Source organism: Myotis nattereri, assembly GCF_964212035.1.
Source record: "Myotis nattereri genome assembly, chromosome: 7".
NCBI classification, from domain to species: domain Eukaryota; kingdom Metazoa; phylum Chordata; class Mammalia; order Chiroptera; family Vespertilionidae; genus Myotis; species Myotis nattereri.
Genome location: NC_138082.1, coordinates 2,914,945 through 2,941,822, shown reverse-complemented (window position 1 = coordinate 2,941,822; position 26,878 = coordinate 2,914,945). Strand labels below are relative to the sequence as shown.

The window sequence follows — 26,878 nt, the reverse complement described above, 5'->3', positions numbered from 1 at the left end:
GGCAGAGGCTGAAGCTGGGCTGAACTGCCGTCTCCACCTATCCCTATGGTGAGCTCGGGCTAGCATGACCCTTCAGAATTCCCCCGCGTTGGGGCGAGGGCTCCAATACCCAGCCCGGGATTAGGGGTGTCACCTTGGGCCAGGCAGCTCTCTTCAGCTGGACACTTCCTAAGCAGCACATTTCTGAAGGGGACCTCGGTGGCTCATTCCGTTAGTTCGGCTTGGTTCTGAGCATCGTGTACGCGGCAGCACACAGTATGGGTGGTGTGTTCTTCTTTCACTCACCATCATGCATGGGAGGTGAACCCACGTGGTTTCCTTCCTTTTCCGTGGACCGTGACACACCTGCTCACCCCGCTGCAGCTGAGCCTTTGCTTGGTGTTTAGGTTTTGTCTATTGTGAACAGTGTTGCTGTGGACAGTCTTGTGCACGTCTTTGGATGGATACGTACATGCATTTCTGTTGGGTACGTACCTAGAAAAGGGTCGTAGAATAAGCATATTCAGCTTTATGAAATATTGCCAGATGTTTCCTAAATGATATAAACTTACGCTCTCACCAGCATTGTAAGAGACTGTTTGTTGCTCCAAATTCTCACCAAGATGATATTGATTGGGTCTGAGCTATTCTGGGGGGTGGGGGAGGGGCAGTGGTACCCTCAGGTCCGTGGTCGGCAAACTGCGGCTCGCGAGCCACATGCAGCTCTTTGGCCCCTTGAGTGTGGCTCTTCCTAAGCCTTAGGAGTACCCTAATTAAGTTAATAACAATGTACCTACCTATATAGTTTAGGTTTAAAAAATTTGGCTCTCAAAAGAAACTTCAATCGTTGTCCTGTTGATATTTGGCTCTGTGGACTAATGAGTTTGCCGACCACCGCCTTAGGTGGTTTTAATGCATTTCCCCAATGACTAGTGATGTTGACCACCTTCCCATTTAAATACTCTCGTTTGTAAGGAGTCTTTGGCCGTTTTTCAGTTGGGCTTTCTGTCTTTTTCTTGTTGACTTGAAGAAGTCTTTTGTATCTTCTGGATGCAGGTCCTTTGCCAGACTATAAGCATTTCCTCCCACTCCGTGGCTCACATTGTCATTCTGTTATGCTTAGAGGAAAGACAATTTTAGGGACATTGACTAAATATCAACAGCAGTGGTGTTTGGATGGTGGGTTTTCCTCCTGTTTACTTCCCCATGTTTTCCAGTAAAAAGCAGGTCATGAAAGTTTAAAACACAATAAAAGGAATGAGTTATTTAAGGGAAATGGGGTGTTTAAAATGCGATGATGTAGTTTAAAAGTGACCCATTGCAAGAAGTTAGCCAAGACAAGAACTTGGCGGTAGTTTGCCTTTAATGTCTGCTAGGTGACTCTGCAAGTTTGCTAGGGACACCTGGTGGAGACTTGGAAGCTCACAGGAGAGAGCGCTGGCCATCTTCCTTGCTCCCCGGCAGTCACCCGTTTGCCTCAAATAACCCCTGTAAAAATTAAGAAGTAAAATTAGCCGGCCTGTGTTGCTCAGTGGTTGGGTGTCGACCTAAGAACCAGTAGGTCATGGTTCGATTCCCTGTCAGGGCACATGTCCGGGTTGTAGGCTCGATCCCCAGTGGGGGTGTGCAGGAGGCAGCCGATCCATGATTTTCTCTCATCATTGAAATTTCTCTCTCTCCCTCTCCCTTCCTTTCTGAAATCAATACACACACACACACACACACACACACACACACACACATATATCATGATTAAACAATTACTGGAGTATAAGGCAATTGTAAAAACAGAGGGAAAATTTTTTAAATCCAGAATGATTATGCTCTCAGATTACTTTGCAAATATTTTTCTAAAGAAATGAAAGTTAGAGCTCACACGCACGCTGGCGTGGGTCATGCAAGAGAATCGATGCAGGCCTCCCTGCAGCTGCACTTAAAGGCAGCCCTGGCCTCCCTGCAGAGGCCGACAGTGTGTGAGAGATGTTCACAGAGTATATCTGAGTCTCTGTTCTATCCAGCTCCCCATCCTCCCCCCACATCCCAGTAAGTTAACAAACTGCCTGTTTATATCGCACCGAAGATGACTGTTTTCACTGCATTTTATCGATAATTTACATATTCTAAAATGTTCATATGGACAAGAGCTTTTTCTTAAACTTTTACTGACTGACTTGCAAGAGGGAGACAGAGAAACATCCGTTTGTTGTTCCACGTATTGATGCACCCATGGGTTGGCTCTTGTCTGTGCCCTGACCTGAGCTCGAACCCGCAACCTTGGTGCACCAGGAGGATGATCTAACCAGCTGAGCTGCCCGGCCAGCCACCAAAGGCTTTTTCCTGAGCCGCGTTCCAGTTCTCCATTCTGGTGCGTATAAAGGAGCGTGACCCGTTTCTGCTCCTTCATCGTGTGTTTTGTGAGGCATGAACTCAGTGACTTAAAAACCAACCTGTAAGATTCAACATTAAATGGTGAGAACACACAGAGCGGGGGAAAGTAGATTTGCAGTTGTAATTCGAATAAATCAAACAATTAATAAATAATACAAGAATAAATTCTGTTTTGCACACTCACAACTGTAAACCTACTTTTACCCATTCCTGTACAGCGGAAGAGTCCACAGTCAACCACAGAGCACAATTCGGGCTCTAGAAACGATAGCCCTGTCACTAAATAAATTGATGTGTGCAACAAAGTACTGTTAGAAAGAGGTGGTTCTTCTCATTGGTTTGTGTTGTAAAAGAAAATGCTGCAGAAATCGACTTTGGCCGCCAGGGGGCGCCGGGTGGCAGGAGCGCGGGCTGAGATGGCGGCCTGTGGAGGGCAGCTCTGCCTCCTCTCCAGGCTGCTGGAGACCAGGGGAGTCTGGGAGGGGTGCCAGCCCACCAGGGACCATGTGTATTTGGTTTCTAGGGCGGGAAAAGGCTGTCTGTTTTGTTTTTTTAAAGATCCATGTCCATTTTTGCTTAAGAAAAGATCCCTTGTCATTTGGGGGTGGGGGGGTGCTGGCCAGAGCTGAGCAGAGGGCTGAGGAGGTCACCAGGCGTGTGGCAGGCGAGCAGAGGCTGGCCTCCCACGTGCTCCAGGACCGCGCTCTGTTGTCGGATGTGTGTGGGGTGCGGGGTGGGGAGCGCAGGCTCGGGTCCCAGGACATGGTTCCGCGGGCACTGAGGGCCCAGAAGCAGCTGGTGCTGTGTCTCCCTCTGGCTCAAAGTGTGGCACAGGGAACATGGCAGAAACCGCTGCTCCGTCCCTCCTCTCACCTGCCCAACAGTGTGCAAGGGGAGGAGTGGAGAGAGGGAGGGTGTGTGTGTAAGAGTATTAGGGTGTGTGTGAATTGAGTGTGTGTGTGCGTGTGAGCGTGTGTGTGCATGTGTGTGTGTATTAGAGTATAAGAGTTTAGAGTATGTGTGTGTGAGAGTGTAGGAGTATGTGTGTGAGTGTGAGTGTGTGTGAGTGTGTGTGTGAGTGTGTGTGTGAGAGTGTGTGAGAGTGTATGTGTGTGTGAGTGTGTGAGAGTGTGTGTGTGAGTGTGTGAGAGTGTGAGTGTGAGTGTGTGAGTGTGAGCGTGTGTGTGTGTGAGTGTGAGTGTGTGTGAGTGTGTGTGAGAGTGTGTGTGAGTGTGTGAGAGTGTGAGTGTGCACGCGTGTGTGTGTGAGTGTGTGTGAGTGTGAGAGTGTGTGTGTGAGTGTGTGAGTGTGAGTGTGCGCGCGTGTGTGTGTGAGTGAGTGTGTGTGTGTGTGTGTGAGTGTGTGTGAGAGTGTGAGAGTGTGTGTGTGAGAGTGTGTGTGAGTGTGAGAGTGTGTGAGTGTGTGAGTGTGCGCGTGTGTGTGAGTGTGCGCGCGTGTGTGAGTGTGTGTGTGAGTGTGTGAGTGTGTGTGCGTGTGTGAGTGTGTGTGTGAGAGTGTGTGTGTGAGAGTGTGTGAGTGTGTGTGCGTGTGTGAGTGTGCGTGTGTGAGAGTGTGTGTGTGAGAGTGTGTGTGAGTGTGTGTGAGTGCGTGTGTGTGTGTGAGTGTGTGAGTGTGTGTGCGTGTGTGTGTGTGAGTGTGTGAGTGTGAGAGTGTGTGTGAGTGTGTGTGAGTGCGTGTGTGTGTGTGAGTGTGTGTGTGTGTGTGTGTGAGTGTGTGTGTGAGTGTGTGTGTGTGAGTGTGTGTGTGAGTGTGTGTGCGTGTGTGTGTGTGTGAGTGTGTGAGTGTGAGAGTGTGTGTGAGTGCGTGTGTGTGTGTGAGTGTGTGTGGAGGTGCGGAGGGGAGGCTCCGGCTCTCGTTCTATGACAGGAACGCTGTAGGAAGCACATGAACTTGGCTAAATGATGCATCATTTCCAGGTCTGAGCGCCCCAGCGACTCCCGGGAGAAGGAGCCGCCGCGCAGCCCCTCCTGCCCGAGAGCCGCTGGCTGAGACACTCAGCGCCACTGGCCGGGCGGGTTCCCTCCGCCTCTTCATTCGGCGCCGGACTGACAGGCTGCAGGCGGCACCGACAGCGCAATCCCCCCGCAGGCGTTCACATGTCCACGTTTATTTACAGAAATTAACATCATATGAACACAGAACGGAAAATACTCCTCCGCAGAGGGAGATGACCGCTGACCGCCCACAGGACAAAGCTATCTTCCGGGACGGGCGCGGGCCCAGGGTCACAGCTTGGTTCCACGGGCGGGAGAAGGCCGTCTATGCGCGCGCGTCCGCAGGCGCCAGGTGCGGGGCGAGGAGGCTCAGGAACGTCTCCAGCTGCTGGCGCGACCTGTACGCGATGAGCCCGCCCCTGTTGGCCCAGCGATCCACGCCGCTGGCGCCTTCGTGGCCCACGTGGTACAGCAGCTGTGGCCACTCCCGGCCCGCGGCGGGGCGCCCGGCCAGGCAGCCCTGGAAGTCCACCATGCCGCCGCCCATGGCCCGCAGGATGGCGTGGGGCGCGCACGAGTCCCACTTGAAGGTGGTGTCGTAGGAGAAGACGTACAGGTCCACGAGGCCCTGGACCACGCACAGGCCCTTGTACCCGGCCCCCGCGGCGCGGAACACGCGGCCCCCGCAGACGCGCGCCAGCGCCGCCCGGACCGGCTCCTGCTCGCTGGCGCTGATGACGGCGGAGAACCGGTGGGTGCCCTGGGCCTGGGCGCCCGTGTCCGCGGCCTCGGCGCCGGGGTGGCCAGTCCGCGCGCCCTGCGGCTCGGAGACCGGGGGCAGCAGGGAGTGGATGTTGGTGCCCATGTAGGAGAGGCCCCAGTAGCGCCGTCCTTCCCACCTGCGGGAGAGAGGTTTCCGTGAGCGCAGGCGGAGATCCCATTCGCTTTTTAAATGTGTGAATGTGTGTATTGATCTCAGAGAGGGAGGGAGAGGGAGGGAGAAACGGCCATGATGAGAGAGCATCTTGGGCCGGCTGCCTCCTGCCCGCTCCCCACTGGGCATGGAGCCCACAACCCGGCATGCGCCCCGACCAGGACGGAACCCTGACCTCGGGGTTCACAGGGCCACGCTCAACCACTGAGCCACGCAGGCCGGGCTCACATTTGCTTTTCAGTATTCGTGTTGCCTTCAACCCCACGATGTGAAAAAAGTATATTTAACGTAACGAGTCTCCGTGCCTTCAGCCCAGAAACAGACCCCACGCGGCTCATTCATTTCTGAAAGTCACCTCTCCGCCCAGCTGCCTGCGCGGCTGCCGATGGGGCGGCTCTGTCTCGGGCCTCAGCACAGCGACCCCGGGAGACCCTAACGTATCTGTGGGGTTCGGGGTCCCTAGTAACATGGCAGAGCTTTACTGCCACGTGGGCATCTCAAGTTTAAGAGGGAAAGATGAACAAACAGGCCGTCTGTCTTTCCATCTGCATCTCGTTTACGATCCTTACACATGGTCCTTCCCTTGGAAACTCCTTCTCATTGTTTCACCCTCTTCTCTGGCTTATTCGAAAGCTCACCTCGACTTCAACGCCAAGAAAGATGGACGTGTTATTTTTGGCAACAGAAACAATCACAGCACCTGTCTGTCCTTCCTCGATCTGTGAGCCCTGTCTGTGCTGGGTGCCCTACGCCATCTGCAGTGTCCGAGCCACTAACTGCTTGGGAAGCACGTCTAGGCCGGGGTTACGCCTGCACCCCGGCCCAGCGCCTTTTCATTCCGCCGTGACCTTGGAAAGAGAACAAGCACATTTCGCGGGGAGGAAGGCAGGGGCAGAGGGGAAATGACAAAATCCCAGAGGTGCAGTTCATGACTATTACAGCGCTAACAATTCTTAGTTGCCCAAGCAACTCAAAGCTCAAGAAAGAACCTGTCGTCCTGCACTAACAGTCTGACCTACTTCAGCGCGAACACTGAACCACCGGCTAGTGTGGCTCAGTGGCTGAGCGTGGGCCTGTGAACCAGGGGGTCAGGGTTCGATTCCCGTCAGGGCACAGGCCCGGGTTGCAGGCCCCATCCCCAGTGTGGGGCGGGCAGGAGGCAGCTGATGAGTGATTCTCATCATTGATGTTTCTCTCTCTCTCTCCCTCTCCCTTCCTCTCTCTGAAATCAATAAAAATAGATTTTAAAAGAAAACACAAATCAAAACTGAACCCCCAGGAGAAAAGCAGTTTGCTTCCCCCTGGACCCTGCTGTGCCCTAGAGTCGACCCCAAAGCGCAGGCCAATTGGAGGCGCCACCCGCCGCCCCCTCCTCCCCCCCCCCCCGCCCCCCCCACCCTAAAGCGCAGGCCAATTGGAGGCGCCACCGGCCGCTTCCCCCCCCCGCCTGCCGGAGTCAGGGGAGGGTGGAGAGCGTGGCGGCCCTCACATTTATAGGGACAGCACCCCAGGGGCAGGTTCTAATCCTGGCCATAACTACTTATCTTTTCCTTGGATAATTTTCCCATTTTGGTTTTGAATTTCTTCTAAAATTGTGTCCCAGTTCAGCCGGCTGCATAACCACAGCGCCTATCTCATTCCGAACGTGTGAGAAGCAGGGGGGGCTCCGTGCTATCAATCTGGTTTCGAAAGGATTCGAGGAATAGGGAACAGGACCGCTCCCTTCCAAATGCAGCAGGTCTCCGCAACATGCCGTTTCTGTTCAAAGCTTCTATCAGCCCCCACTCAAACTGGGCCAATAAAATGAGGCCAAATAACAGAACGTGAACTCAAACACGCAGACTTCTAGCGGGAACGGCCCGGTATCTCGCGTCCTGGGAATGCCACATGGAGTGACCATCTTGACAAAAAGCAAAGCTAAGGTTGCAAATTCTACGAACCGTGACGCACCCCAAGTGCCCCTCCTACCTGAGGGTGTTGGGGTCCTGCGACACGAAAGGCTGGTTGATGACCCCCATCAGGGGCAGCCCCGTCCGCAGGTCATAGACGCCGATGAGGATGGTGACGCACGGGAGCCCCCGGGGGAAGACTCCGTGGCTGGGCTCCACGTCGGCAGAGCCTTGGATGTACTGATGCGTGGAATCTGAAAGGGAAGCGTGCTCGTTTGGGTTCAGGTCGCGATTATGGAGAAAATGAGGATGAATGCATCTGTGAACTCTGTCCTACAGCGTTTCTTTCTTCTCATTTAATAACTGCGACAGCCTGAATGTTTGTGCCCCCCCCCCCCAATTCTAACCCTCAAAAGAGACGGGGCCTTGCCCAGTTGGCGTGGCTCAGTGGTTGAGCATCAACCTAGGAACCAGGAGGTCAGGGCTCAATTCCTGGTCAGGGCACAGGCCCGGGTTGTGGGCTCGATCCTCAGTAGGGGGCGTGCCGGAGGCAGCCGATCCATGATTCGCTCTCATCATTGATGTTTCTCTCTCTTTCTCTCGCTTCCTTCCTCTCTGGAATCAATACAAATATATTGGGGGGAAAAAAGACACACACACACACACAAACCAACAACGAGCTGCAGATTTTGGTCCTATCACAGTCATGACCCAAAGAAATACTACAGGGGAAGCTTCCGCAGGCCCTCCACGCTGCCCGCTCAGGGGTCCTCCCTAGCGGGGCTCTGCTTGCCTGTACCGGGTGCTCACTGCTCGTTTCGTTGAATTCGCAGGAAGCGGTGGGACGGGGGAGATCTCACCGAAACCGGGTTTGTGTTTCCCTCGGAGAAGCCGAGGGCCTGGCGTGTGGTGCCACGTGCACGTGCCCGCCGGAGCCGTGTGCCGTGACTGGCCTGTGTGCCCGGTGGCGTGTAGCTGCTCCCACTCATGCTTCCCTCATGTTTACAGCCTGGACCCTGGCGTCCTTCAGAGACGAGTGAACTCAGCTCTGCACGTGTGCCCGCGTGTGTGTGCATGCCCCCACACAGACCCACAAACACGCATGCATGTCTGTTACAGGTGACGGATGCACATCTGTTTCTAACAACATGTCATAATACACACCCGACTCTTCCTGATCCCTTTCAAACTGTAAAACTGCTTAAACTTCCAGGAGAGTTAAACTATACTCAATTGGTATTTTTCTAAGCCCCTTCCCCCCACAAAACACACACACACACAAACCAAAAAAAAAACCAATGACCAGTAATAACAAATGGGTGAAAGCAAACCCTCCACTGACCTATGGGATCCACCCAGATTCCCAAAGTGTCGTGAGGAATGGTGACCTGGACTGAATCCAGGGCCGGGTCGGCGAAGGCAACGTCCTCGTGAACGACCTTGGCCAGTGCCCCGGCCGCCAGCTGGTTCCCGTTCAGGACTTTGCTCAGAAGCTCCGCCGTCTCCCCCTCTGTCGGGCACAGTCGCAAGACGATCATTTCCCCTGGTGGGAAGACACACACAGAGTCGCGGCATCTCAAGAGAGTCGGGGGGAAGGACCACATGGGGGTGGGGGAGCAAGGCTGGGCACCCGGGTGCAGGGAGGGCAACAGACCCGTATCCGTGGTCCCGGACCTGGCCCCCGGCCAGAATCGCACAAGGTCCACGGATGGGTTTGGAGTTTAAACCGTGGACCTGAGATGGTCTGCCCAGTTGTGAGGAAGCACATCTTTCTGGGGCATCTGTCACTTCCATTAGAATCCCAAAGGACCACTCAACTTTCCAAAAGGTTAAGTCAAGCCCTGGCCGGTGTTGCTCAGTGGATAGAGCGTCGGCCTGCGGACTGAAGGGTCCCAGGTCGAGGGCACATGCCCGGGTTTCAGGCTCGATCCCCAGAAGGGGGCGTGCAGGAGGCAGCCAATCACTGATTCTCTCTCATCATTGATGTTTCTATCTCCCTTTCCCTTCCTCTCTGAAATCAAGATATATTAAAAAAAAAAAAAAGGTTAAGTCATCCATTATTTAAATGCCACAGATTTACGTCTAAGATACCACATTTCCCTAAGTTAAATGGCCTGAAGTTCTGAGTGAAGCTTAACATTTGAATATATTGTCGTTTACATGAAAGGCTCCCAAACATCCACTTAAGATGTAAGTTGGAAATTAGAATAGGATGTGGTCCCTGACAGTGACAACACCACGTCAGGATCTGTGTACTTACCCAGAGCATTAGTGAACTCGTTCGATTCTTCTCCAAAAATTTTGTCCTCCAAGCCTGGAAACTGAAGAATGCAGGTATGACAACAAACCAAAGCAAGAACAATAAAGGAAAACCCACACGTATGTTCAATTCTGAACAGGCTTCCATTTTCTGTTTCAAATTAAATAGCACAACTAGATCTGAAATTCAGAAATGTACCATCCCAGAAACCCACCTCAGCATAACACCGTGAGGTCAGCGTGGCTCAGTACCTAGCTTTCGGAGACTTTCCGACTCCTTGGCCCTTATAAAAAGTGCAAGTCATGGAGAAGTCTGGCTGCCTGCTGTCCTGGTGAGTTTGCAGAAGTATTTCTAGAAACTTCATCTATCTCCTTAAGGACCATAGGATTAGGATGCTTCCAAAGGAAATATTTTAACTCTTGCTCTTAAACAGCACCCTCGTCACTTATATGAGTTAACGTTATTGATCAAGTACCGCAGGTTTTACTTGAGCCTGGATAGAAGGGGTTAGAACAGCGGTTCCCAACCTGTGGGTTGTGACCCCTTTGAGGGTCGAACGACCCTTTCACAGGGGTCGCCTAGGACCATCGCAAAACACATATATAATTACATATTATTTTTGTGATGAATCACTGTGCTTTAATTATGTTCAATTTGTAACAATGAAATTGGGGGTCACCACAACATGAGGAACTGTATTAAAGGGTCGCGGCGTTAGGAAGGTTGAGAACCACTGGGTTAGAAGATAACATTACTTCCCCCCCCCCACCCCCTCATTTTCAAGTGTGTTTTCTGCACCTGTTGGAGGTAACGTTCACCTTCAGGGTAGGAAAGTGATACAACCAAACAAGGGAAATATTTTATGAACCAGTAATTTATGCATCAATATAGAATTAAAAAAAAATAGAGCTGCCCTGGCTGGTTTGGCTTGTGGATAGAGTGTCAGCCTGTGGACTGAAGGGTCCTGGGTTCGATTCCAGTCAAGGGCACATACCTGGGTTGCAGGCTCAATCCCCAGTAGGGGGCATGCAGGAGGCAGCCGATCAATGATTCTCTCTCATCATGGATGTTTCTCTCTCTCCCTCTCCCTTCCTCTCTGAAATCAATAAAAAATATTTTTTAAAATATAGAGCTAAGAATCTTCTCTCATCTTTGTAGGAAATGAAGCTTTCAGATACATTCTGCTTCTCCAGTAAAGATACGTTTCCCTCAACATATGTGCTGAATTCTGATCTGTGTGATGTTCTCAGGGAACGAAGGCAAGGAAATGCTTCAGATATGTGCCCTCAGCCATTCGCAGGCAGCCAATAGCTTAATAACGCCCACCACCGCTTGGCATCCAATTCTGAAGAACAGGGCGCAGTCAGCCAGGGCTGGGGCCCAGTGCCCCGCCTGCTTAAAGCCTGTTCCTGAGGCTGCGGGGAGTGAGTCAGGAAACACAGCTATTTCTTCTCGCCAAAGGTGAACCTCACTTATCCGTCCCCAAGTCCCGGCATCTACCTCCTCCGTGAACCCAGCCTGGACTTGTTATAATGCTCTGGGCAAACATTAACTCATCAATTTTAATGTCGGTACATTGCTAATCCAGTTGCAACCAACTATCTCGATCAGGATCAGAAATGAACTTGCTCCATTTAGCGCACTGGGGCAGGTATCACAGGGCACAGAGAAGTGTAGCTTGCAGAGCAGTGGTTCTCAACCTTTAAATACAGTTCCTCATGTTGTGACCCAACCATAACATTATTTTCGTTGCTACTTCATAACAGTAATGTTGCTACTGTTGTGAACCGTCATGTAAATATCTGATATGCAGGATGGTCTTAGGCGACCCCTGTGAAAGGGTCGTTCGACCGCAAAGAGGTCGCGACCCACAGGTTGAGAATCGCTGTTGTAGAGGTTTCAAAGGGTTGTTGATTCTTCCTTCCTGTGGTCAGGAATTCACTTAAATGATTCTCTTTTTTTAATGTTTTTATTGATTTTTAGAGAGAGGGGAAGGGAGAGGGAGAGAGAGATAGGAACATCAATGATGAGAGAGTGAAATGATTCTGATTGATTCCTATATTTTGAGCATTTCATAGAGAACTATTCCAGTACTTTATAGTGCCTTCTCTCAAAAAGGTCTGTCCTCCTGAATATGTAATTATTAGATCATATAGAGGGCCGCACAGCGATGCAAAGAGCACAGACTCTGCAGCCAGGTGGCCTGTGCTCAAAACTGGCCTGGCCATTCGCTTGCTGTGTTACCTCAGGCAAGTGACTTAACCTCTCTGTGCTGGTCTTTCCTCACCCACTCCCCGGGATTACTAGTTCTTCATAAAATTGTTATAAGAGTTGAAAAGTTAAGTAAGCCTTTAGAGCAGTGTCTGGCATGCAATAAGCATTTATAAGTGTCTGTTAGTGTTGTTATTATTACTACTTATGAATACAGTTCCCCCCAATCAGTTTAAAATAACTAGAATCACAATCATTGATAGTTATAAAAAATATTTTTCTACTAGAATAAGGGGGGACTGTAAGTCTCCAGAACTCTACAGGCATTAGATACACGATTATGTCAGAAAGTGAGACTTAACAAATGAAACCATTTTTTAAAGTTACCAAATAGTATTTTCTCATTTCTATTGAAATAAATGATATGTGCCATGCACACACCTACACATAGAAGAAAAACATTCCAACAACACGTAGCCAAACACAGCTGTGGTTTTCTCGAGTGGGGGGATGATATTTGCTTATTTTCCCGAGAACGTGTCCTACTTATTCAAAAAGAAACTCAATAAGTGAGAAGGTCTATACCAGCGGTTCTCAACCTGTGGGTCGCCAACCTGTGGGTCCCCGACCCCTTTGGGCGTCGAACGACCCTTTCACAGGGGTCGCCTAAGACCATCGGAAAACGCATATATAATTACATATTGTTTTTGTGATTCATCACTATGCTTTCATTATGTTCAATGTGTAACAATGAAAAGACATCCTGCCTATCAGATAGTTACATGACGATTCATAACAGTAGCAAAATGACAGTTATGAAGTAGCCACGAAAATGATGTTATGGTTGGGGGTCCCCACGGCATGAGGAACCGTATGAAAGGGTCGCGGCGTGAGGAAGGTTGAGAACCACTGGTCTAGACCAACATGTTCCTCTCTAGCTCTGAGAAGGGTGATTTTTATTTCCTTATTTGTTTTCCTGTATTTTCAAACTGGTCTGCAGTGAACATTCTAGAACTATTCTAGTCAGAACAAGGGAAGTCAGACCCAGAGTTGTGTGTTTACTTGAATCTGAGGTGCTGGTCCTCTGGGGAAAGGCAGGGGCGGGAGGCTGTGCTCACACAGCCACAGCCCCGGCAGGCACCCTGCGGTCCAGGCCGCGGTCCGGGCCCGCCTACCTTGCTCTCCATGTGCCGCTTTATGACTTCCTGCACCAGCACGTCGGCCAGCGTCTTGAAGTCCACGGCGAACTTCTTGTTCTTCTCGCCGCCCTTCTTCTCCTCGATGAGCAGCTGGAAGAGGGCGTCCTGCTGGCGGCAGGCGCGGGCGATGTGGGCCGCCTTCTCGGAGACGCGCAGCAGCTCCTGCAGGATGGCGGACATGGCTGGGCCCTGAGCCCCGCCGCCCGGCCGGGAGGGCGCCCACCCGCTGGCAGCTGCAGAGACACGGGTGCAAAGGAGAAGGCTGCTCAGCAGCGATGCCCTCAGTCCGGCCGCTGCAGGGTGGGCACTGCAGGTCTAGCTCGCGGGGAAAATCACCAGTAAACAGGTACTAGCCCAGGGGCACCCCTGCCACCACTGCCCCTGCCGCCCCACCGGAGACCAGTCCTGCTGCAGCTGGAAGACTGGGCATCACCCAACGGGGAAACTGGTTTTTGCTTGTTTATGTATATTTTATTGGTTTTTAGAGACAGGAAGGGAGAGGGAGAGAGAGAGAGAAACATCAATGATGAGAGAGAATCGTGGATGGGCTGCCTCCTGCACGCCCCGCACTCCCCATTGGTGATGGAACCCACAACCCGGGCCTGTGCCCTGACAGGGAATCGAACCCTGACCCCCTGGTTCCTAGGTCAACACCCAACCACTGAGCCACACCAGCCGGGCGGGAACTTGGTTTCTAAATCTTTAAAAAAAATATTGTTAGTCTCAAAAATCCATTAGGCAAAGGATTGGCTTCCCGGTGCCAGAAGGCGTTTGAATGGGGATCTACATTCTATGTATGAACCCCCAGCAGACAGACAGGTGAGCGCGTGGGCACGGAGCTGGACGAAGGCCAAGTTCTCGCAGGGACTAGGATGCCCACTGCGGGATGGAAGCAGGGTTCTCGCGTTTACCCGCGGGGGAGGGGGAGTTGGAGAGGATGTGTCCTACCAGTTCTGGGGCAACTTCCTAAAACACCGAGCACCCGTGAGCACTGTGTGTCCTGCAAGACTGAGCCACGCCCGGGCCAGCGACCAGGGCAGTCTTCCCCCCCCCCCCCCCCCCCCCAGCTAAAGAAGTCCCACTGTGTCTATCTGTGCTGCTCTTCCAGCGAGAAGGCGTTTAGAGAACACAGCGCCCTAGACCATGCTCGTTGCTGGGACTTAAGGGGTTCTGGCTTCCAGGCTGAGAGGACGTCTGCCTCGGGGTGCACACAGGTTGCAGGACAGGCAGCGCCCGCCCCCCCCCCTCAGTAGGAGCCACGTCTGATCGGGAGCGTCAGTAATCGCTCTCACTATTGTGCCGATGGTGGGGGGATTGCCAGGCCCCTTTAAGTTGAGGGAGCTGGAGCTTAGGGAGGGTTAAGTAACTGCAGGTTACACAAGGCTCACCGGCAGGCCAGGCGGGGCAGCCGTGTTCTCTGCCATCATCACAAACACTCACTCTCTCTTTTAAAAGTCCTCCCTGGCCATCAGAGGAGCCGTCAGGGGCGGGGGCCATGGGTAGTTGCCACGGCTGGGTTGAGTTAAACACGTTTGCTAAACGAATTTTTTAAATGCTATTTTCTTAAGAGTGTGGGTCACCACCCCGAGAAATATGTCCAGCCTCAACAGTAGTAAGAGGAGAGTGAGCGGAGGCCGCGGCCGAGCTGCCTGTGAAGCTCACGTCCTTGCAGAAGCGGCGGGAAGCAGCCGGGTCCGGAGGGTGCGGTCGGGCCCTGCCTGGGCAGCCGGCAGCTCCAGGCCTGCCCTACGGCGTGTGAGGAAGTCGGAGTGGAGTGAGCCTACTTCAGGGCAGGAAGGATGGCTGGTCACAGCAGCAAGTGGCAAATAGCCTTAAACACGGTGACGTGTGAGATGGACTACTGTGTGGTCCTTAGACGCACGTTCTTGAACAGCCGTGGGCAAACTACGGCCCGCGGGCCGGATCCGGCCCGTTTGAAATGAATAAAACTATTGAAAAAAAAGACCGTACCCTTTTATGTAATGATGTTTACTTTGAATTTATATTAGTTCACACAAACACTCCATCCATGCTTTTGTTCCGGCCCTCCGGTCCAGTTTAAGAACCCATTGTCGCCCTCCAGTCAAAAAGTTTGCCCACCCCTGTTCTTGAAGAACAGGTCACCTGGAACTGTGTCCACGCCATCATGCTCAGAGGAAAACAGCCTAAGACTGATTCCTGGCCCTGGCCCAGCAGCGCGGTCGCTGGGAGCATCGTCCCATCCACCGGAAGGTGCTGGGTTTGATTCCTGGTCAAGGCACATCCCAGGTTCGGTTCGAGCCCTGGCCCAGGTGCATGGAGCGCACACCTAGCAGCTGTTGCCAGTCTGACTGCTGGAACTCGCTGCTTGACACCTGACTCCCTTGTCCTCCCAGGGAAACCTTTCCCAGCGGATCCTGGGCCTCACTGCAGACCTACTGACGTGTCCCCCCCCACCCCGCCCCTCTCTCTGGCCTCTGGCTGTGGGGCCTCGGGCAAGGGAGGGCTCAGCTCTGCCAAGTCCCCAGTTCCCTTCCATCGCTCCTGGGCTGCCCAACACAATGCCACCACCGGGTAAACTCCAGGATCTGCGTCTCACGGATCTGGAGGCCGGAGGTCCGGGACCAACGCGCTGGGGGTGGTGTCTCCTGAGCCTCTCCTGGGGCTTGGCCACCTTCTCGCCGTGGCCCACTGTGGCCTCTCCGCGCTGCGCTCACAGCTCTGGTGTGTCTCCTCTGCTTATAAAGACACCAGGCGGGGGACCAGGGCTCACTCACGTGGCCCCACTTAACGAGTTGCTTCCCAAAGGCCCTGTCTCCACATTCAGTCGCCTTCTGAAGTTCTGGGCTCGGGGCTTCCACAGACGAACTCTAGGGGAACACACTTCTCCTGACCCAGAGGCCTGAGAACCTTCGCAAGCCAGCAGAGCCGCTCCTCTGGCCAAGCAGTGAGCTCGGCAGGGTTCTCTTCCCCGAGTAGGTGGTCAGTAAGTCTAATTCCGGGAGGCGGCTTTCCCCGCGTGGAACTACTCTCTCTAGCAGCCAAGTCGTCACGGATGCAGCAAACACCGAAGTCACCTCCTGTCAGCCTTACTTTGTGACAACCTCTTTCAAATCGGCTCTGAGCAGCACAGGTCGAAATAAGTCACATCCTCCCCATCAGAGACCACATGTGCACCCGTCACAACGTCACATAGCAAGAGTCTCCAGCTTCTGTGGGACTTCCATGTCCAAGTGGAGACATGGTCACTGAGCTGAAGTAGGTCAGTGAAAAAGGGGTGGGGAGGGGGGCCCTTAAGACTCTTCCGGAAAGCCCAATCTCTCTATACCAGTGGTTCCCAACCTTGGCTGTACATTCTAATGATTAGAATCACCTGGGACTCTTTTTAAAATCCTGATTTCTGGGCCTCATCCTCCGGAAATTCTGTTTCTTTGTTATGGGGTGAGGCCACCCCACCCAGGCTTTCATTATGTTCAATTTGTAACAATGAAAAGACATCCTGCACATCAGATAGTTACATGACGATTCATAACAGTAGCAAAATTACAGTGATGAAGTAGCAACGAAAATAATTTTATGGTTGGGGGTCACCACAACATGAGGAACTATATTAAAGGGTCGCGACAATAGGAAGGTTGAGAACCACTGTTTATATATATGTTTTCCGATGGTCTTGGGCAACCCCTGTGAAAGGGTCGTTCGACCCCAAAGGGAATCCCAGGTGATTCTAATGTGCAGCCAAGGTTGAGAACCACTGCTCTACACAGATAAAACTCTTCTAATTTCTGACCATCCTAACATCTCGCCCGAACACCAGAGGTTTAAAAGTCATCTCCGGATCGCTTACACGCACTTCAGGTGTGAGCAACAGCAGAGGGGGGGAGGCGTAGGCTTTGGGATCCGATAAACCTGGGTTCAAACCCAGGCCCCGCCATTAAGGAGCTGTGTGGCACCAGGTAACTGACTTGCCCTCTCTGGGCCTCCCTCCTCATCTGTGAAATGGAGAGAATACGCACCTTGCAGAGACTCTGTGGAGGCCAAGTGAGACATTTCTGGGAAAGGACCCGCCCAGAGCCTCGCCAGAGCCCACAAGTGACAGCGGCGGCTGAGAAGCACCGAGACCAGCCCCACGCCCTCCGTGAGGAGCCCGAGGCCTGCAGCCGTCCGTGGTCACTGCCCGCTCTCTGGAACAGTCACTCGCCCACTGAATCCCACAGGCTGGGCACCGCTGGTGATTCTGAGCGGCCGGAACGAAGTTCCTTGGTGCGGCCAGATCTGATTGCGCAGCTTCTGGGCGTCGGGCGGAAACTTGGCTCGGGGAGCGGTGACTCCCCGGGTGGAGGAGGCAGGCGAGGCCTCCGTGGGATCTGGAGGGCCATTGTCCTGTTGGGGGATGTTCTGTCAGGCCCGGGGTGCCCAGTGCATGGAGAGCGGTGGGCCAGGGCCAGCCTGGCCCTCTGCGCAGGGACAGGGGCATGAGGACGGGCGCGCCGGCGAGCAGCTCTCTCTAGGAGCAGGGAAGGGCGTCAGGCGCCCGTGGGCATCCCTCCAGCCGGAGAACCACGGCCTCTGCAGCCCACAGGCCGCCTGGATTCCAGCAGCCCCTCCACGGTTCGCCTCCTGAACCCGGCCTTCCTCCCACCTGCTAAGCCCAAGGGCCTAGGCGTGGCCCTGACGCTGCTGTAGGCGGCCCTGTTGGAGAGGAAAGGCCGCACCCAGGAAACCGCTGGGTGTCTGTCTCACACGAAGGTGTCTGTGCCCTCTCTCCGGGGCAGGTGCTGAGGGGCTGGCCCAAGGCTGGATTTAGCTCCCCCTGCCCGGGAGGGTCCTCCCAGGCCTCGGCCTCCTTCCCCGTGGCCCCATCTTAGGGCTGCTTCAGGGAGTGGGCGAGGGACGGAGGCAGGAGGGGCGGGGAGCAGGCGTGGGCACAGGTGAGATCTGTGGGGGTTCGGGCTGCTCAACTTCCGCAGTGACCAGGGTTGGTGAGGTGCAACTGGCCAGCAGACGCTTCCAGGACGCCCCAGCCACGCGCTCCCCAGCCAGAGGGACACTGTCACCTGAGCGTCACCAGCATTTCCCAAACGGCGCCTTTTAGCTCCTTTTAGCTCATTGGAGACGCAGTCCTTCCCGTGAACAAACCCTGCTCGGCTTTCAGAGTGTGGCTGTCAAACATCTCAGAACCACAAGCAGCGCCCTGCGGGCTGCCTGACTTTCGGGTGTTACCTTACTCCAGCGGTTCTCAACCTGTGGGTCGCCAACCTGTGGGTTGCGACCCCTTTGGGGTTGAATGACCCTTTCACAGGGGTCACCCAAGACCATCAGAAAACACATATATAACCAGTGGTTCTCAACCTTCCTATTGCCGCGACCCTGTAATACAGTGCCTCATGTGGTGACCCCCAACCATAAAATTATTTTCGTTGCTACTTCATAACTGTAATGTTGCTACTGTGATGAATCATCATGTAAATATCTGATATGCAGGATGTCTTTTCATTGCTACACATTGAACATAATGACAGCATAGTGATGAATCACAAAACAATATGTAATTATATATGTGTTTTCCGATGGTCTTAGGCGACCCCTGTGAAAGGGTTGTTCGACGCCCAAAGGGGTCGCGACCCACAGGTTGAGAACCGCTGCCTTACTCTGATCTGTGTGAGATGGCTGTCATCACGGCCCAGGCTCCGATTGAATTTAGCGTTTTACTAGTAGTAGCTGATTTCCCACTATTTGTCCATGTCCTCCCACGCTCCGTACACGCCATTCACTCGCACGTGCTGTCCCGTCTGGTCGGCGTGCCTTCCCTCTGCCGTCTACACCGCACGTCCGTTCCCCTCTCAGGGTCAGCTCGAGGGCAAGAAACTCGAACAAGCTCTTCACAAAGGCGGGCATGCGGATGACCGGGAAGCGGAGGGAGAGAGAGCCTACCTCCTTAGGAATGAGGGAAACGCAACTGGAAATCACAACTGGATTTCAGACTGAAAACTCCAAGCGTGGGGGAGGAGGCACTGCTGGCAGTCAAACCAGCACAGCCCCTTGGGGATCGATGTGCACTGTGTGGAATATGGGCATCACCGCGGCCCAGCAGCTTCCCTTGCGGATCCGGGCCGGGCAGAAACCGATGCACATGTGCATGAAAAGCAGGCACAGACATTACGAGCAGCGTCGGCAGTAACCCAACCCTAGAAGTAGCCCACATAACCGTCAATAATAACACGGAATTAACAGTGAAAACCAAAGAATTCCTGCCCTGGGCAGCGACATGGACGAACCTCACGGGAAACATGCCGCCCAGCGAGAGAAATGTGCTGGGCAATGTCATTTATTTGACCTTCAAAACCAGGCAAAGCTAAGGCTCTAAAGAAGCAGCACATCGAGTCCGAGGCCGCGCTAACCCACGGCCGTGCTGGAGGGGGTCCTGAGTGGGCTTCCTCGGGGAGGGCGTTGAAGGGAGGACCCTAAGATTCACCGGGAAGTCTCTCTGGAAGGTCTGGAAGAAAGAGCTCGGCCGTCCTGATGGTGGTCAGCCTCGCCGAGGCCCGCCTGGCATCAGGAGCTTGGAGTGACCATTGGGGTTATGGGTTTTGTTTGGTTTTCCTGCCTTTGCACTGAACTGGACATGTTGTCCTGGTGGCTGGGAGCTGGTCTTACTATGTTGTTGTAAATCAGGGTGTTGCCTGTTCAAGTAACTATGGAGCGTATGAAGGGAAGCACAGTACCACCTGCTTTGTATATTTTTTTAAAAATCTTTACGAGGGCCCGGCCGGCATGGCTCAGTGGATAGAGCGTCGGCCTGCGGACTGAAGGGTCCCAGGTTTGATTCTGGTCAAGGGCATGTACCTGGGTGGCGGGCACATCCCCAGTAGGAGATGTGCAGGAGGCAGCTGATCGATGTTTCTCTCTCATCGATGTTTCTAACTCTCTATCTCTCTCCCTTCCTCTCTGTAAAAAATCAATAAAATATATTTAAAAAAAAAAATCTTTACGAGGGCCCGGCTGGCGTGGCTCAGTGGTTGAGTGTCAACTTATGAACCAGGAGGTAACGAGTTCAATTCCTGGTCAGGGTCAGGGCACAGGCCTGGGCTACGGGCTTAATCCCCAGTGTGGGGCCTGCAGGAGGCAGCGGATCAGTGATTCTCTCTCACCACTGATATTTCTCTCCCTCCCTCCCCCTTCCTCTCTGAAATCAATAAAAATATGTATTTTTTAAAGTGAAAGGGGTTCTGAATACGAATGCACTGAAACAATGAACTTCCATTGTCTCTGTGTCCCTATAGTCCCTGCTTAGAAGGCGAGGATGAGGTCGCCGTCCACCGCAGGTGGGGGACCACTGTCATCCTTCCACCGACCGCTGTCACTGCGGGGCACCCGTCCCTATGCGTTTCTTGGGGTTCAAAGCTGCGCGCCGCAGAAAGGGGCCAGAAACGTCTCCTTCGGCCTGAGGGACGCAGGTCGCGGACCGTCCACGCAGCCCAGCCCGCTGTCCTTCTGCATGAGATGCCCCTCCCTGTGGGCAACTTCAGGACCAGCTTCAAAACGAGCTTTAAAAGTGGACGTTCGGCCCTACCCCCGGCTGCTGGCTTACGCGTCTTCCTCGCAGGGGCATCGCTAACCCGGGGCTCGCGAGCTCTGCGTGGTGACAGCGCCCGGGATGCGTCCGCGCCCAGGACAACTATGTTCTCCCACCCACGGCCCGGCCCCACCAGCTGCACGTCGCACAAACCGCCTTCCACAGGCAGAGAACCGCAAGCCGGGGGCACGACTCCCCTAAACCCAGGCCCGTCGTGTCCCCGTGACACCCTCCGGGGGGTCAGGACCGGGGCCGGGGCCTGGACATGGGCATCGGGCAACGCGAGGGCCAGGGCGCCTGACAGCCGCGCCACCGACCTGCCGACCAGCCGGGGCCTCCGCTCGCAGCCTCTCCCCTGGAAACGCGAGTGACTCCCCCGTTAAACAGAGGCGGTTTGCTCCCCTGTCCTCCCGCTCGACCTCTCCCGGCGGCCGCAGAGCCAGGGCCCGGGGACCGCGAGCTCCTCCGCCCGGCGGCTGCAGGGACCCGGGTCTCCCGGGCCGGGCGGCGGCCTCGCTGCAGGGACCCCAGGGCCCTGGTGGGGCATCGCGGGCCGGGCGGGCACCCAGGAGCCCTCCAGGCCGCGCCACTCACCTGCGGTCCGCGGGCGATCGGGAGCGCGCCGCCCGCCGGCTCGGGACGCAGAGGCTCGGGGCCGGGAGTCGTGGCGCCGGGCGAGGGCGCAGGAGGAAACCGCGCTACCAACGCGGGGATGCGGAGCCGGGGAGGCTGCAGCCTTACCCCGAGAAACGGAAGGGGCGGGGGAGGAGGAGGAGGGGCGAGGGGCGGCGGCGGGAGGCCGGCCTGGGGGCGCGGGGTCGGCCGGGAGGGCGGGCGCGGAGGGCGCGGAGGGAGGCACCCGGCCGCCGCCTCGCGGGCGCTGCTCGCCAGCCTCCGCCTCCGCTGGGCCGCCTTCCCGCTCCCCCCGTCCCCCGTCCCCGGGCCGCGGCCGGGAACCGCGTGGCGCCGCCCAGGCTCCCCGGACGGGTAGCACCCACGCCCGCAGGCGTCACAAGCGGGGCGCGGGGCCAGCGGGGAGCGCCGGGGTTGGGGGGGGGGGACTCCAGTCACCGATCCACCGCGTTTGCCCTCGGGGCTGCCCCCAGTTCGCTTTATTTTATTTTTTTATCTATGTGTTTATTGATCTCAGAGGGGAAGGGAGGGGGAAGGGAGAGAGAAACATCAACGACGAGAGAGAGTCATGGACCGGCTGCCCCCTGCACGCCCCACGCTGGGGATGGAGCCCGCCACCCGGGCCTGCGCCCTGAGCGGGAACGGAACCGGGACCTCCTGGGTCATCGGTGGATGCTCAACCCCTGAGCCGCTGCTACAAGCCTCCCCCCTTCTTCTGGGCGCTTTGGGGGGATTGTGGGCCTGACGGGGTGGGCCGCTGGGAAGAGGGTCCCCGGTTCGAATGGAAACGCGGGGTGCGCTGGTGGCGGCGTCTCCTGGGTGCTCGCCCCTAAGGTGCGGGCCTCGCCCCCCGCCAGGGAGCGCGCCCCGGGTTGGAACCCCCTCTTGAACCCTGTCACCGGTGGCGCTCGGTACACCTGGAAGATGGCCTTAAACCGGGGCGAGGCTCGGATTGGGCGATGCTGGGTGGGCGGAGCAGTAGACATTTTTAAAGGGCAACCGAGTGTTGAGAGGGCGGGGCCAGGCTGGGGCAGGTGCCGGGGGCTGCCTGGGGCGCAGGGGCCGCCCCGGGCCACGCGCAGGAAACGGCAGTGTCCGCAGGCGCAGCCAGGAGCGGGGGGGCTACTGCGGGAGCGGCGGGGAGAGGACCCCTGCCTGCAGCCCCTCCGCGGCGGGCACGGGGAGAGCTGCTGTGCCGCTCGGGCTGCAGGCTTCTTACCTGTGCGGCTCCAGACCGCCACAGCCGCCTCCTGGATGTCCGCCCGCGGTCCCCGGAGCAGCGAGGAGCCCCGAGGGAGCCCGGGCCAGGGGCCTGTCGCCGGAGATGTTGCTGAAAACTGGACCACTGGCTCCGTGGTTGAGCGGCCACCGATGCACCCCGAGGTCAGGGTTCCATTCCCGGTCAGGGCGCATGCCCCCTGCAGACTCCATTTCCAGTAGGGGGGCGTGCAGGAGGCAGCAGATCCGTGATTCTCTCTCATCCTGGATGTTTCTGTCTCTCTTTCCCTCTCCTTTCCTCTCTGAAATCAATAAAAAAACGTTTTTTTAAAAAAAGAAAGAAAATATAAGTGAATTGCTCTTAATCTCAAAGTAAGCATGACATTAAGGGCAAAATTACAAAAAAAAAAAGTGGCAGACGACTATAGAATTTTTAACTTCTTTCATCAAAAAGACCCATTAAATAAAATTAAAAGATAAGTAAAAAAATCATCAAAATTTCCCAATATATATAAAAGATAAGAGAGTGACATCCTTATTTAATGAAGAGGTCTTACAAAGAAAGAAATATCCTGTGTGTTTTAATGGGCAAAAATGTCCATTAGTTAAATCAAGAAAGAAAATGGCCAACCCTGTTTTTAAGGGAAGTGACAACTTAAACTGCTCATGCAGCTTCAGGCTGAGAACAAAAGAACTCGCAGAGCTAGCTAACCTCTGGGGCAGTGCCCCCACCCCCACCCCCACCCCCACCCCCAGGCAGGTGCCTGGGGAATGGCCACTCCAGTCCTGAGCAGGACAGAAGTTGCTTCAATGTTTCCTCAATTTGGCAGAGTGCAGTCAAAGCCTCAAAAAATGTTCACATTCTTTGACTCAAAAATAGCATTTCTTGGAATTCATAATGCAGGAATTGACAAATGTTTTCTATAAAAGCCCAGATAGTAAATACTTTAACCTTTTGCAGGCCACCTATGTCTTTATTACTTTTCTTCTTTATGTGTGTCCTTTTTTTTTTTTTTTAATCTTTAAAAATTATGAAAGCTATTAGCAGCTCGAGGGCTGTGGTCTGAAATGGCCTGTGGGCAGAGTGTGTGCAAAGAGTAGAGAGACCACAGGAACACGCGCGCCCACAGTGCGTTAGGTAATTGCCCGGAGAGAGAGCAAGCTAAGTGTCTGAAGACACAAATGAGTTACCAGAGAGGAGGAACAAAGTTTGTTTGTTTGTTTGTTTTATTTCAGAGAGGAAGGGAGAGGGGGAGAGAGATAGAAACATCAATGATGAGAACCATTGATGGGCTGCCTCCTGCATGCCCTCTACTGGGGATGGAGCCCCGAACCCTGGCATGTGCCCTGACCCGGAATGGAACAGTGACCTCCTGGTTCATAGTTTGACGCTCAGCCACTGAGTCATGTCAGCCGAATGGAAACAAGTTTTTTTTAAAGTTTTAACAAGTTACAGATGATGTTTATTGCATGAGAATTTATGATTTGAGTGGGAAAAGACAGTTTACCAACAAATGTCTGTATTGTCATCCCAAAGACCGCATAATCGTATGTGTATACTGTATATGCATGGAATAAGAGCTAAAGGATATAAACACATTAAGTTGTTGATTGAGCCCTAACCGGTTTGGCTCAGTGGATAGAGCGTTGGCCTGCGGACTCAAGGGTCCCAGGTTCTATTCCGGTCAAGGGCATGTACCTGGGTTGCGGGCACATCCCCAGTGGGGCGTGTGCAGAAGGCGGCTGATCGATGTTTCTAACTCTCTATCCCTCTCCCTTCCTCTCTGTAAAAAATCAATAAAAAAAAAAATATGTTAAAAAGAAAGATGTTGACCGAGGGCTCAGGCTGGAGCGAGACTATAAATATTTGTTTTTTTGTTGTGTGTGTGCATTTCTTAGCGGGACTACGTATTGTTTTTGCATTCAAGCAAAAATACAAGACACTTTGCTTGGGCGACAACGAAGCACCCTAGTTTTCAGTCTGAGAAAACCTTTTCTGAATCTACTCCCCCAGACGGAGTTGGTCCCGCTCCCTTCTGCGTTCCCCAAGCAGGCGCAGGTCTTGTGAGCACCATTGTGTGCGTAATTGGGGAATGATGAATGCCCTCATGTGGTTAAGCTTGCCTCTAGTTTGGAGCCTGTGGGCCCCACTACTGCGTGTTATAAACATGCTGGTCTTTCCAACCTGCTCTTCACCAGAACTGGTTTCCGTCCTTCCTGTTAGACTGGCCCCCAGGGCAGAGCTGCGTGGATTAGTCTCTGGGCTCTCGCCAGCTGGCTCTCAGGTAGGACTGGCCAGGGGGAGCCACCAACAGGAGGCTGGAGGGTGAAGGAGAAAAGTCGGCTATTCCTTCCCACCTTTCCTCCTGCTCTCATTCCACCCTGAAGCCACGGGCAGCATCCCCTGTACGACTCGCTGATTTGACTCCCTCGTCCTGAGCCTTCGGCCCTCGTGTTGGTAACAGCTTCTTACTGTTGTGAGAGCCCGAACACCTCCGTGTCTCCTGCCACCTCCATGTGGAGTTGTTTCCCTTCACCCAACCCAAACCCCGAATCTAACCAAAATTTCTGTAAGTAGTCCCTTCAATAAAATTTATTCTGCTGAGCCCGGCCAGTGTGGCTCAGTGACTGAGCATTGACTATGAACCAGGAGGTCAAAGTTTGATTCCTGGTCAGGGCCCATGCCCGGGTTGTGGTCTTGGTCCCCACTGGGGGGCGTGCGGGAGGCAGCCCATCCATGATTATCCTCATCATTGATGTTTCTGACTCTCTCTCCTCGCTTCTTCTCTAAAATCAATAAAAATATATATTTTTTAAAATCTCTTTTGTTGAAACATCTGAGTGGACATGGGTTCTCGTTAGGAGAGATGGAGAGATTGAAGAGCCTGGCAGCCATCCTAGAACACACATTTTTTCTTTATTGTGCAGCAGGCCCTGGATATTCTCAGATTTTATGCCTGAGGCTGTGACTACTTACAAGGGAATTGTAGAGTGATTTACAAGTGTCCTGAGCAGGCATTTGAGTTACTGCGAGGCCAGAGTTTGGGAATGGAACATGCTATGCATGTTCTTCACTTCTCCATTGCACTTTATTTATTCATACACTACAGGACAATGGTGTTCAAATTTTGGAATTTTTAAGAAAACATTTTCTTAAGATAGAGTGCAAGTTTACTAAATTATATAAACTAGGGGGAGTTGCATGTGGCATAGAGGACCACAGGTAGCCGAGGTGTTTAAATCGAATGGACATTTCTAGAACAAGTCATGCAGATATATTTACAGTCACTTTGCAAGGTGTGGGACTATAAGCTTCTCTCTCACAAGTTTTCACTGGACCTGAGTCATTTTCTTTAGTCTGTCACTCCCCACCACACACGCGCGCACACACAGTGTATATATGTTAAACTTCATACAATTCGAGCTATCTTTTCCCCCACTTATCTTTTCCCAGATAGTATGAAGTATAACACAAGCCTGGAAGTACATGGATCCTTAGGATCTGAGTTTTCCCCTAATTCGGGTGAATTGAAGGCTGGAATCCGGGAGCAAAGAGGTCAGGGAAGGGCCGATCCCGGCCCTTCATCTGAACATTCTTAGTAAACTCCCCGCCCAGCCCCTGCTGGGTGGGCGTACAGCTCTGAGCTGTTGGTATGAAGGTTACCCTTGGGAGCAGGCACATTATCAATGAGTCATTTCCTTCCATTCTTAAGCTTTCCTGAATATTTTCTTGTTTAGCGATCTATGGAAGACCTTAGAATCAACTTATTGTTGGATCCTGCCTGATGACTCCCATTTGTAAAATCATTCTATTGCATACTTTCTTATCTCAAACGTTACATCCTGATTGCTTATTCCTTTTGTGTATTTTGTTTTGGAATGTTTGCCTAGCCTTATGTTCAGAACTGTTAACACTTTCATAATGTCTTTTGGATACCACGAGACCAATGTGAAAAGGAAATTAAACAGGGAATAGTGTACTAAGGGCTTTTAATTTCTTAAGCATTCAAAATACAACATTTAGAGGCTTCCCTAAAATTTGTGATACACAAAAATCCATGTTTTCTAAACCACACCCGTTGTATCTCCACGCCTCACATCACCAAGCCATTCTGGTGAAACCTTAGGCCACAGGAGAGTGGACAGGCGAGAGGAGAGCACATCTCATTATGCTGCGTTTTTAACTCATTAAGCGACTTCCTCCGCGAAAGTTGTGTTGGATTAGGAATGTTACGGAGGCATTTCATCTGCTTGAGTCCTCAAAGAAAAGACTATGAAACTGACCTTTTTAAAAAGGTTAAAGTTCCAGAAAAGCTTTCCATGTCGAATTCTGCTAGTGAAAGGGAACATACCAAGCCTCGACCACGTGGGCTTTCCCCCACCCCCCGCTCCAGAGCCTCTGGGAGAGAACCTCTCTCCTGCCAATCACCCCGCGTCTGCTCTCCGCCCCGCCTCCGCCCCTCCACCGCCCCTCCACCGCCCATAGGCCGCCCTAGACCCCGCCCATTCCTGCCCCTGCCCCCAGCCTTCGCCCCGCCCCCTGGCTGTCCGAGACGACGCCCCGCCCCAGGTCCCGCCCCGCCCCCCTCGGCCACCGGCCCCGCCCCTCGCCGTCCGAGACCCAGGTCCCGCTTCGCCCCGCCCCCCGGCCACCCAG

At 53.6% G+C, this 26,878-nt stretch overlaps 1 protein-coding gene across 2 annotated transcripts; it reads right to left on the bottom strand.

Annotated features, from left to right (window-relative positions):
* Window positions 1-4,473: 4,473 nt before the first annotated feature.
* Window positions 4,474-22,543, bottom strand: INPP1 (inositol polyphosphate-1-phosphatase). Of its 2 annotated transcripts, none has more exons than XM_081095115.1 (6): window positions 22,223-22,543; window positions 12,792-13,048; window positions 9,406-9,466; window positions 8,488-8,688; window positions 7,225-7,399; window positions 4,474-5,221 (listed from the first exon to the last, which is right to left on the bottom strand). In XM_081095115.1, the coding sequence occupies exons 1-6, from the start codon at window positions 22,482-22,484 to the stop codon at window positions 4,648-4,650; spliced, it is 1,530 nt and encodes a 509-aa protein (XP_080951241.1). In that variant the 5' UTR covers window positions 22,485-22,543; the 3' UTR covers window positions 4,474-4,647. The 2 variants fall into 2 exon arrangements, with proteins under 2 accessions (XP_080951241.1, XP_080951242.1); XM_081095116.1 differs by lacking the exon at window positions 22,223-22,543 and adding an exon at window positions 20,965-21,329.
* Window positions 22,544-26,878: the final 4,335 nt, after the last annotated feature.

Excerpts from the sequence above, each read along its gene's own strand:
- INPP1 (XM_081095115.1), bottom strand. The coding sequence starts at position 22,484 with ATGAGAGAGAATCACGGATCTGCTGCCTCCTGCACGCCCCCCTACTGG. Across the intron at positions 8,689-9,405 it reads CGAGTTCACTAATGCTCTGG|GGGAAATGATCGTCTTGCGA; the intron begins GTAAGTACACAG and ends TCTTCCCACCAG. Across the intron at positions 5,222-7,224 it reads CAGGACCCCAACACCCTCAG|GTGGGAAGGACGGCGCTACT; the intron begins GTAGGAGGGGCA and ends TCTCTCCCGCAG.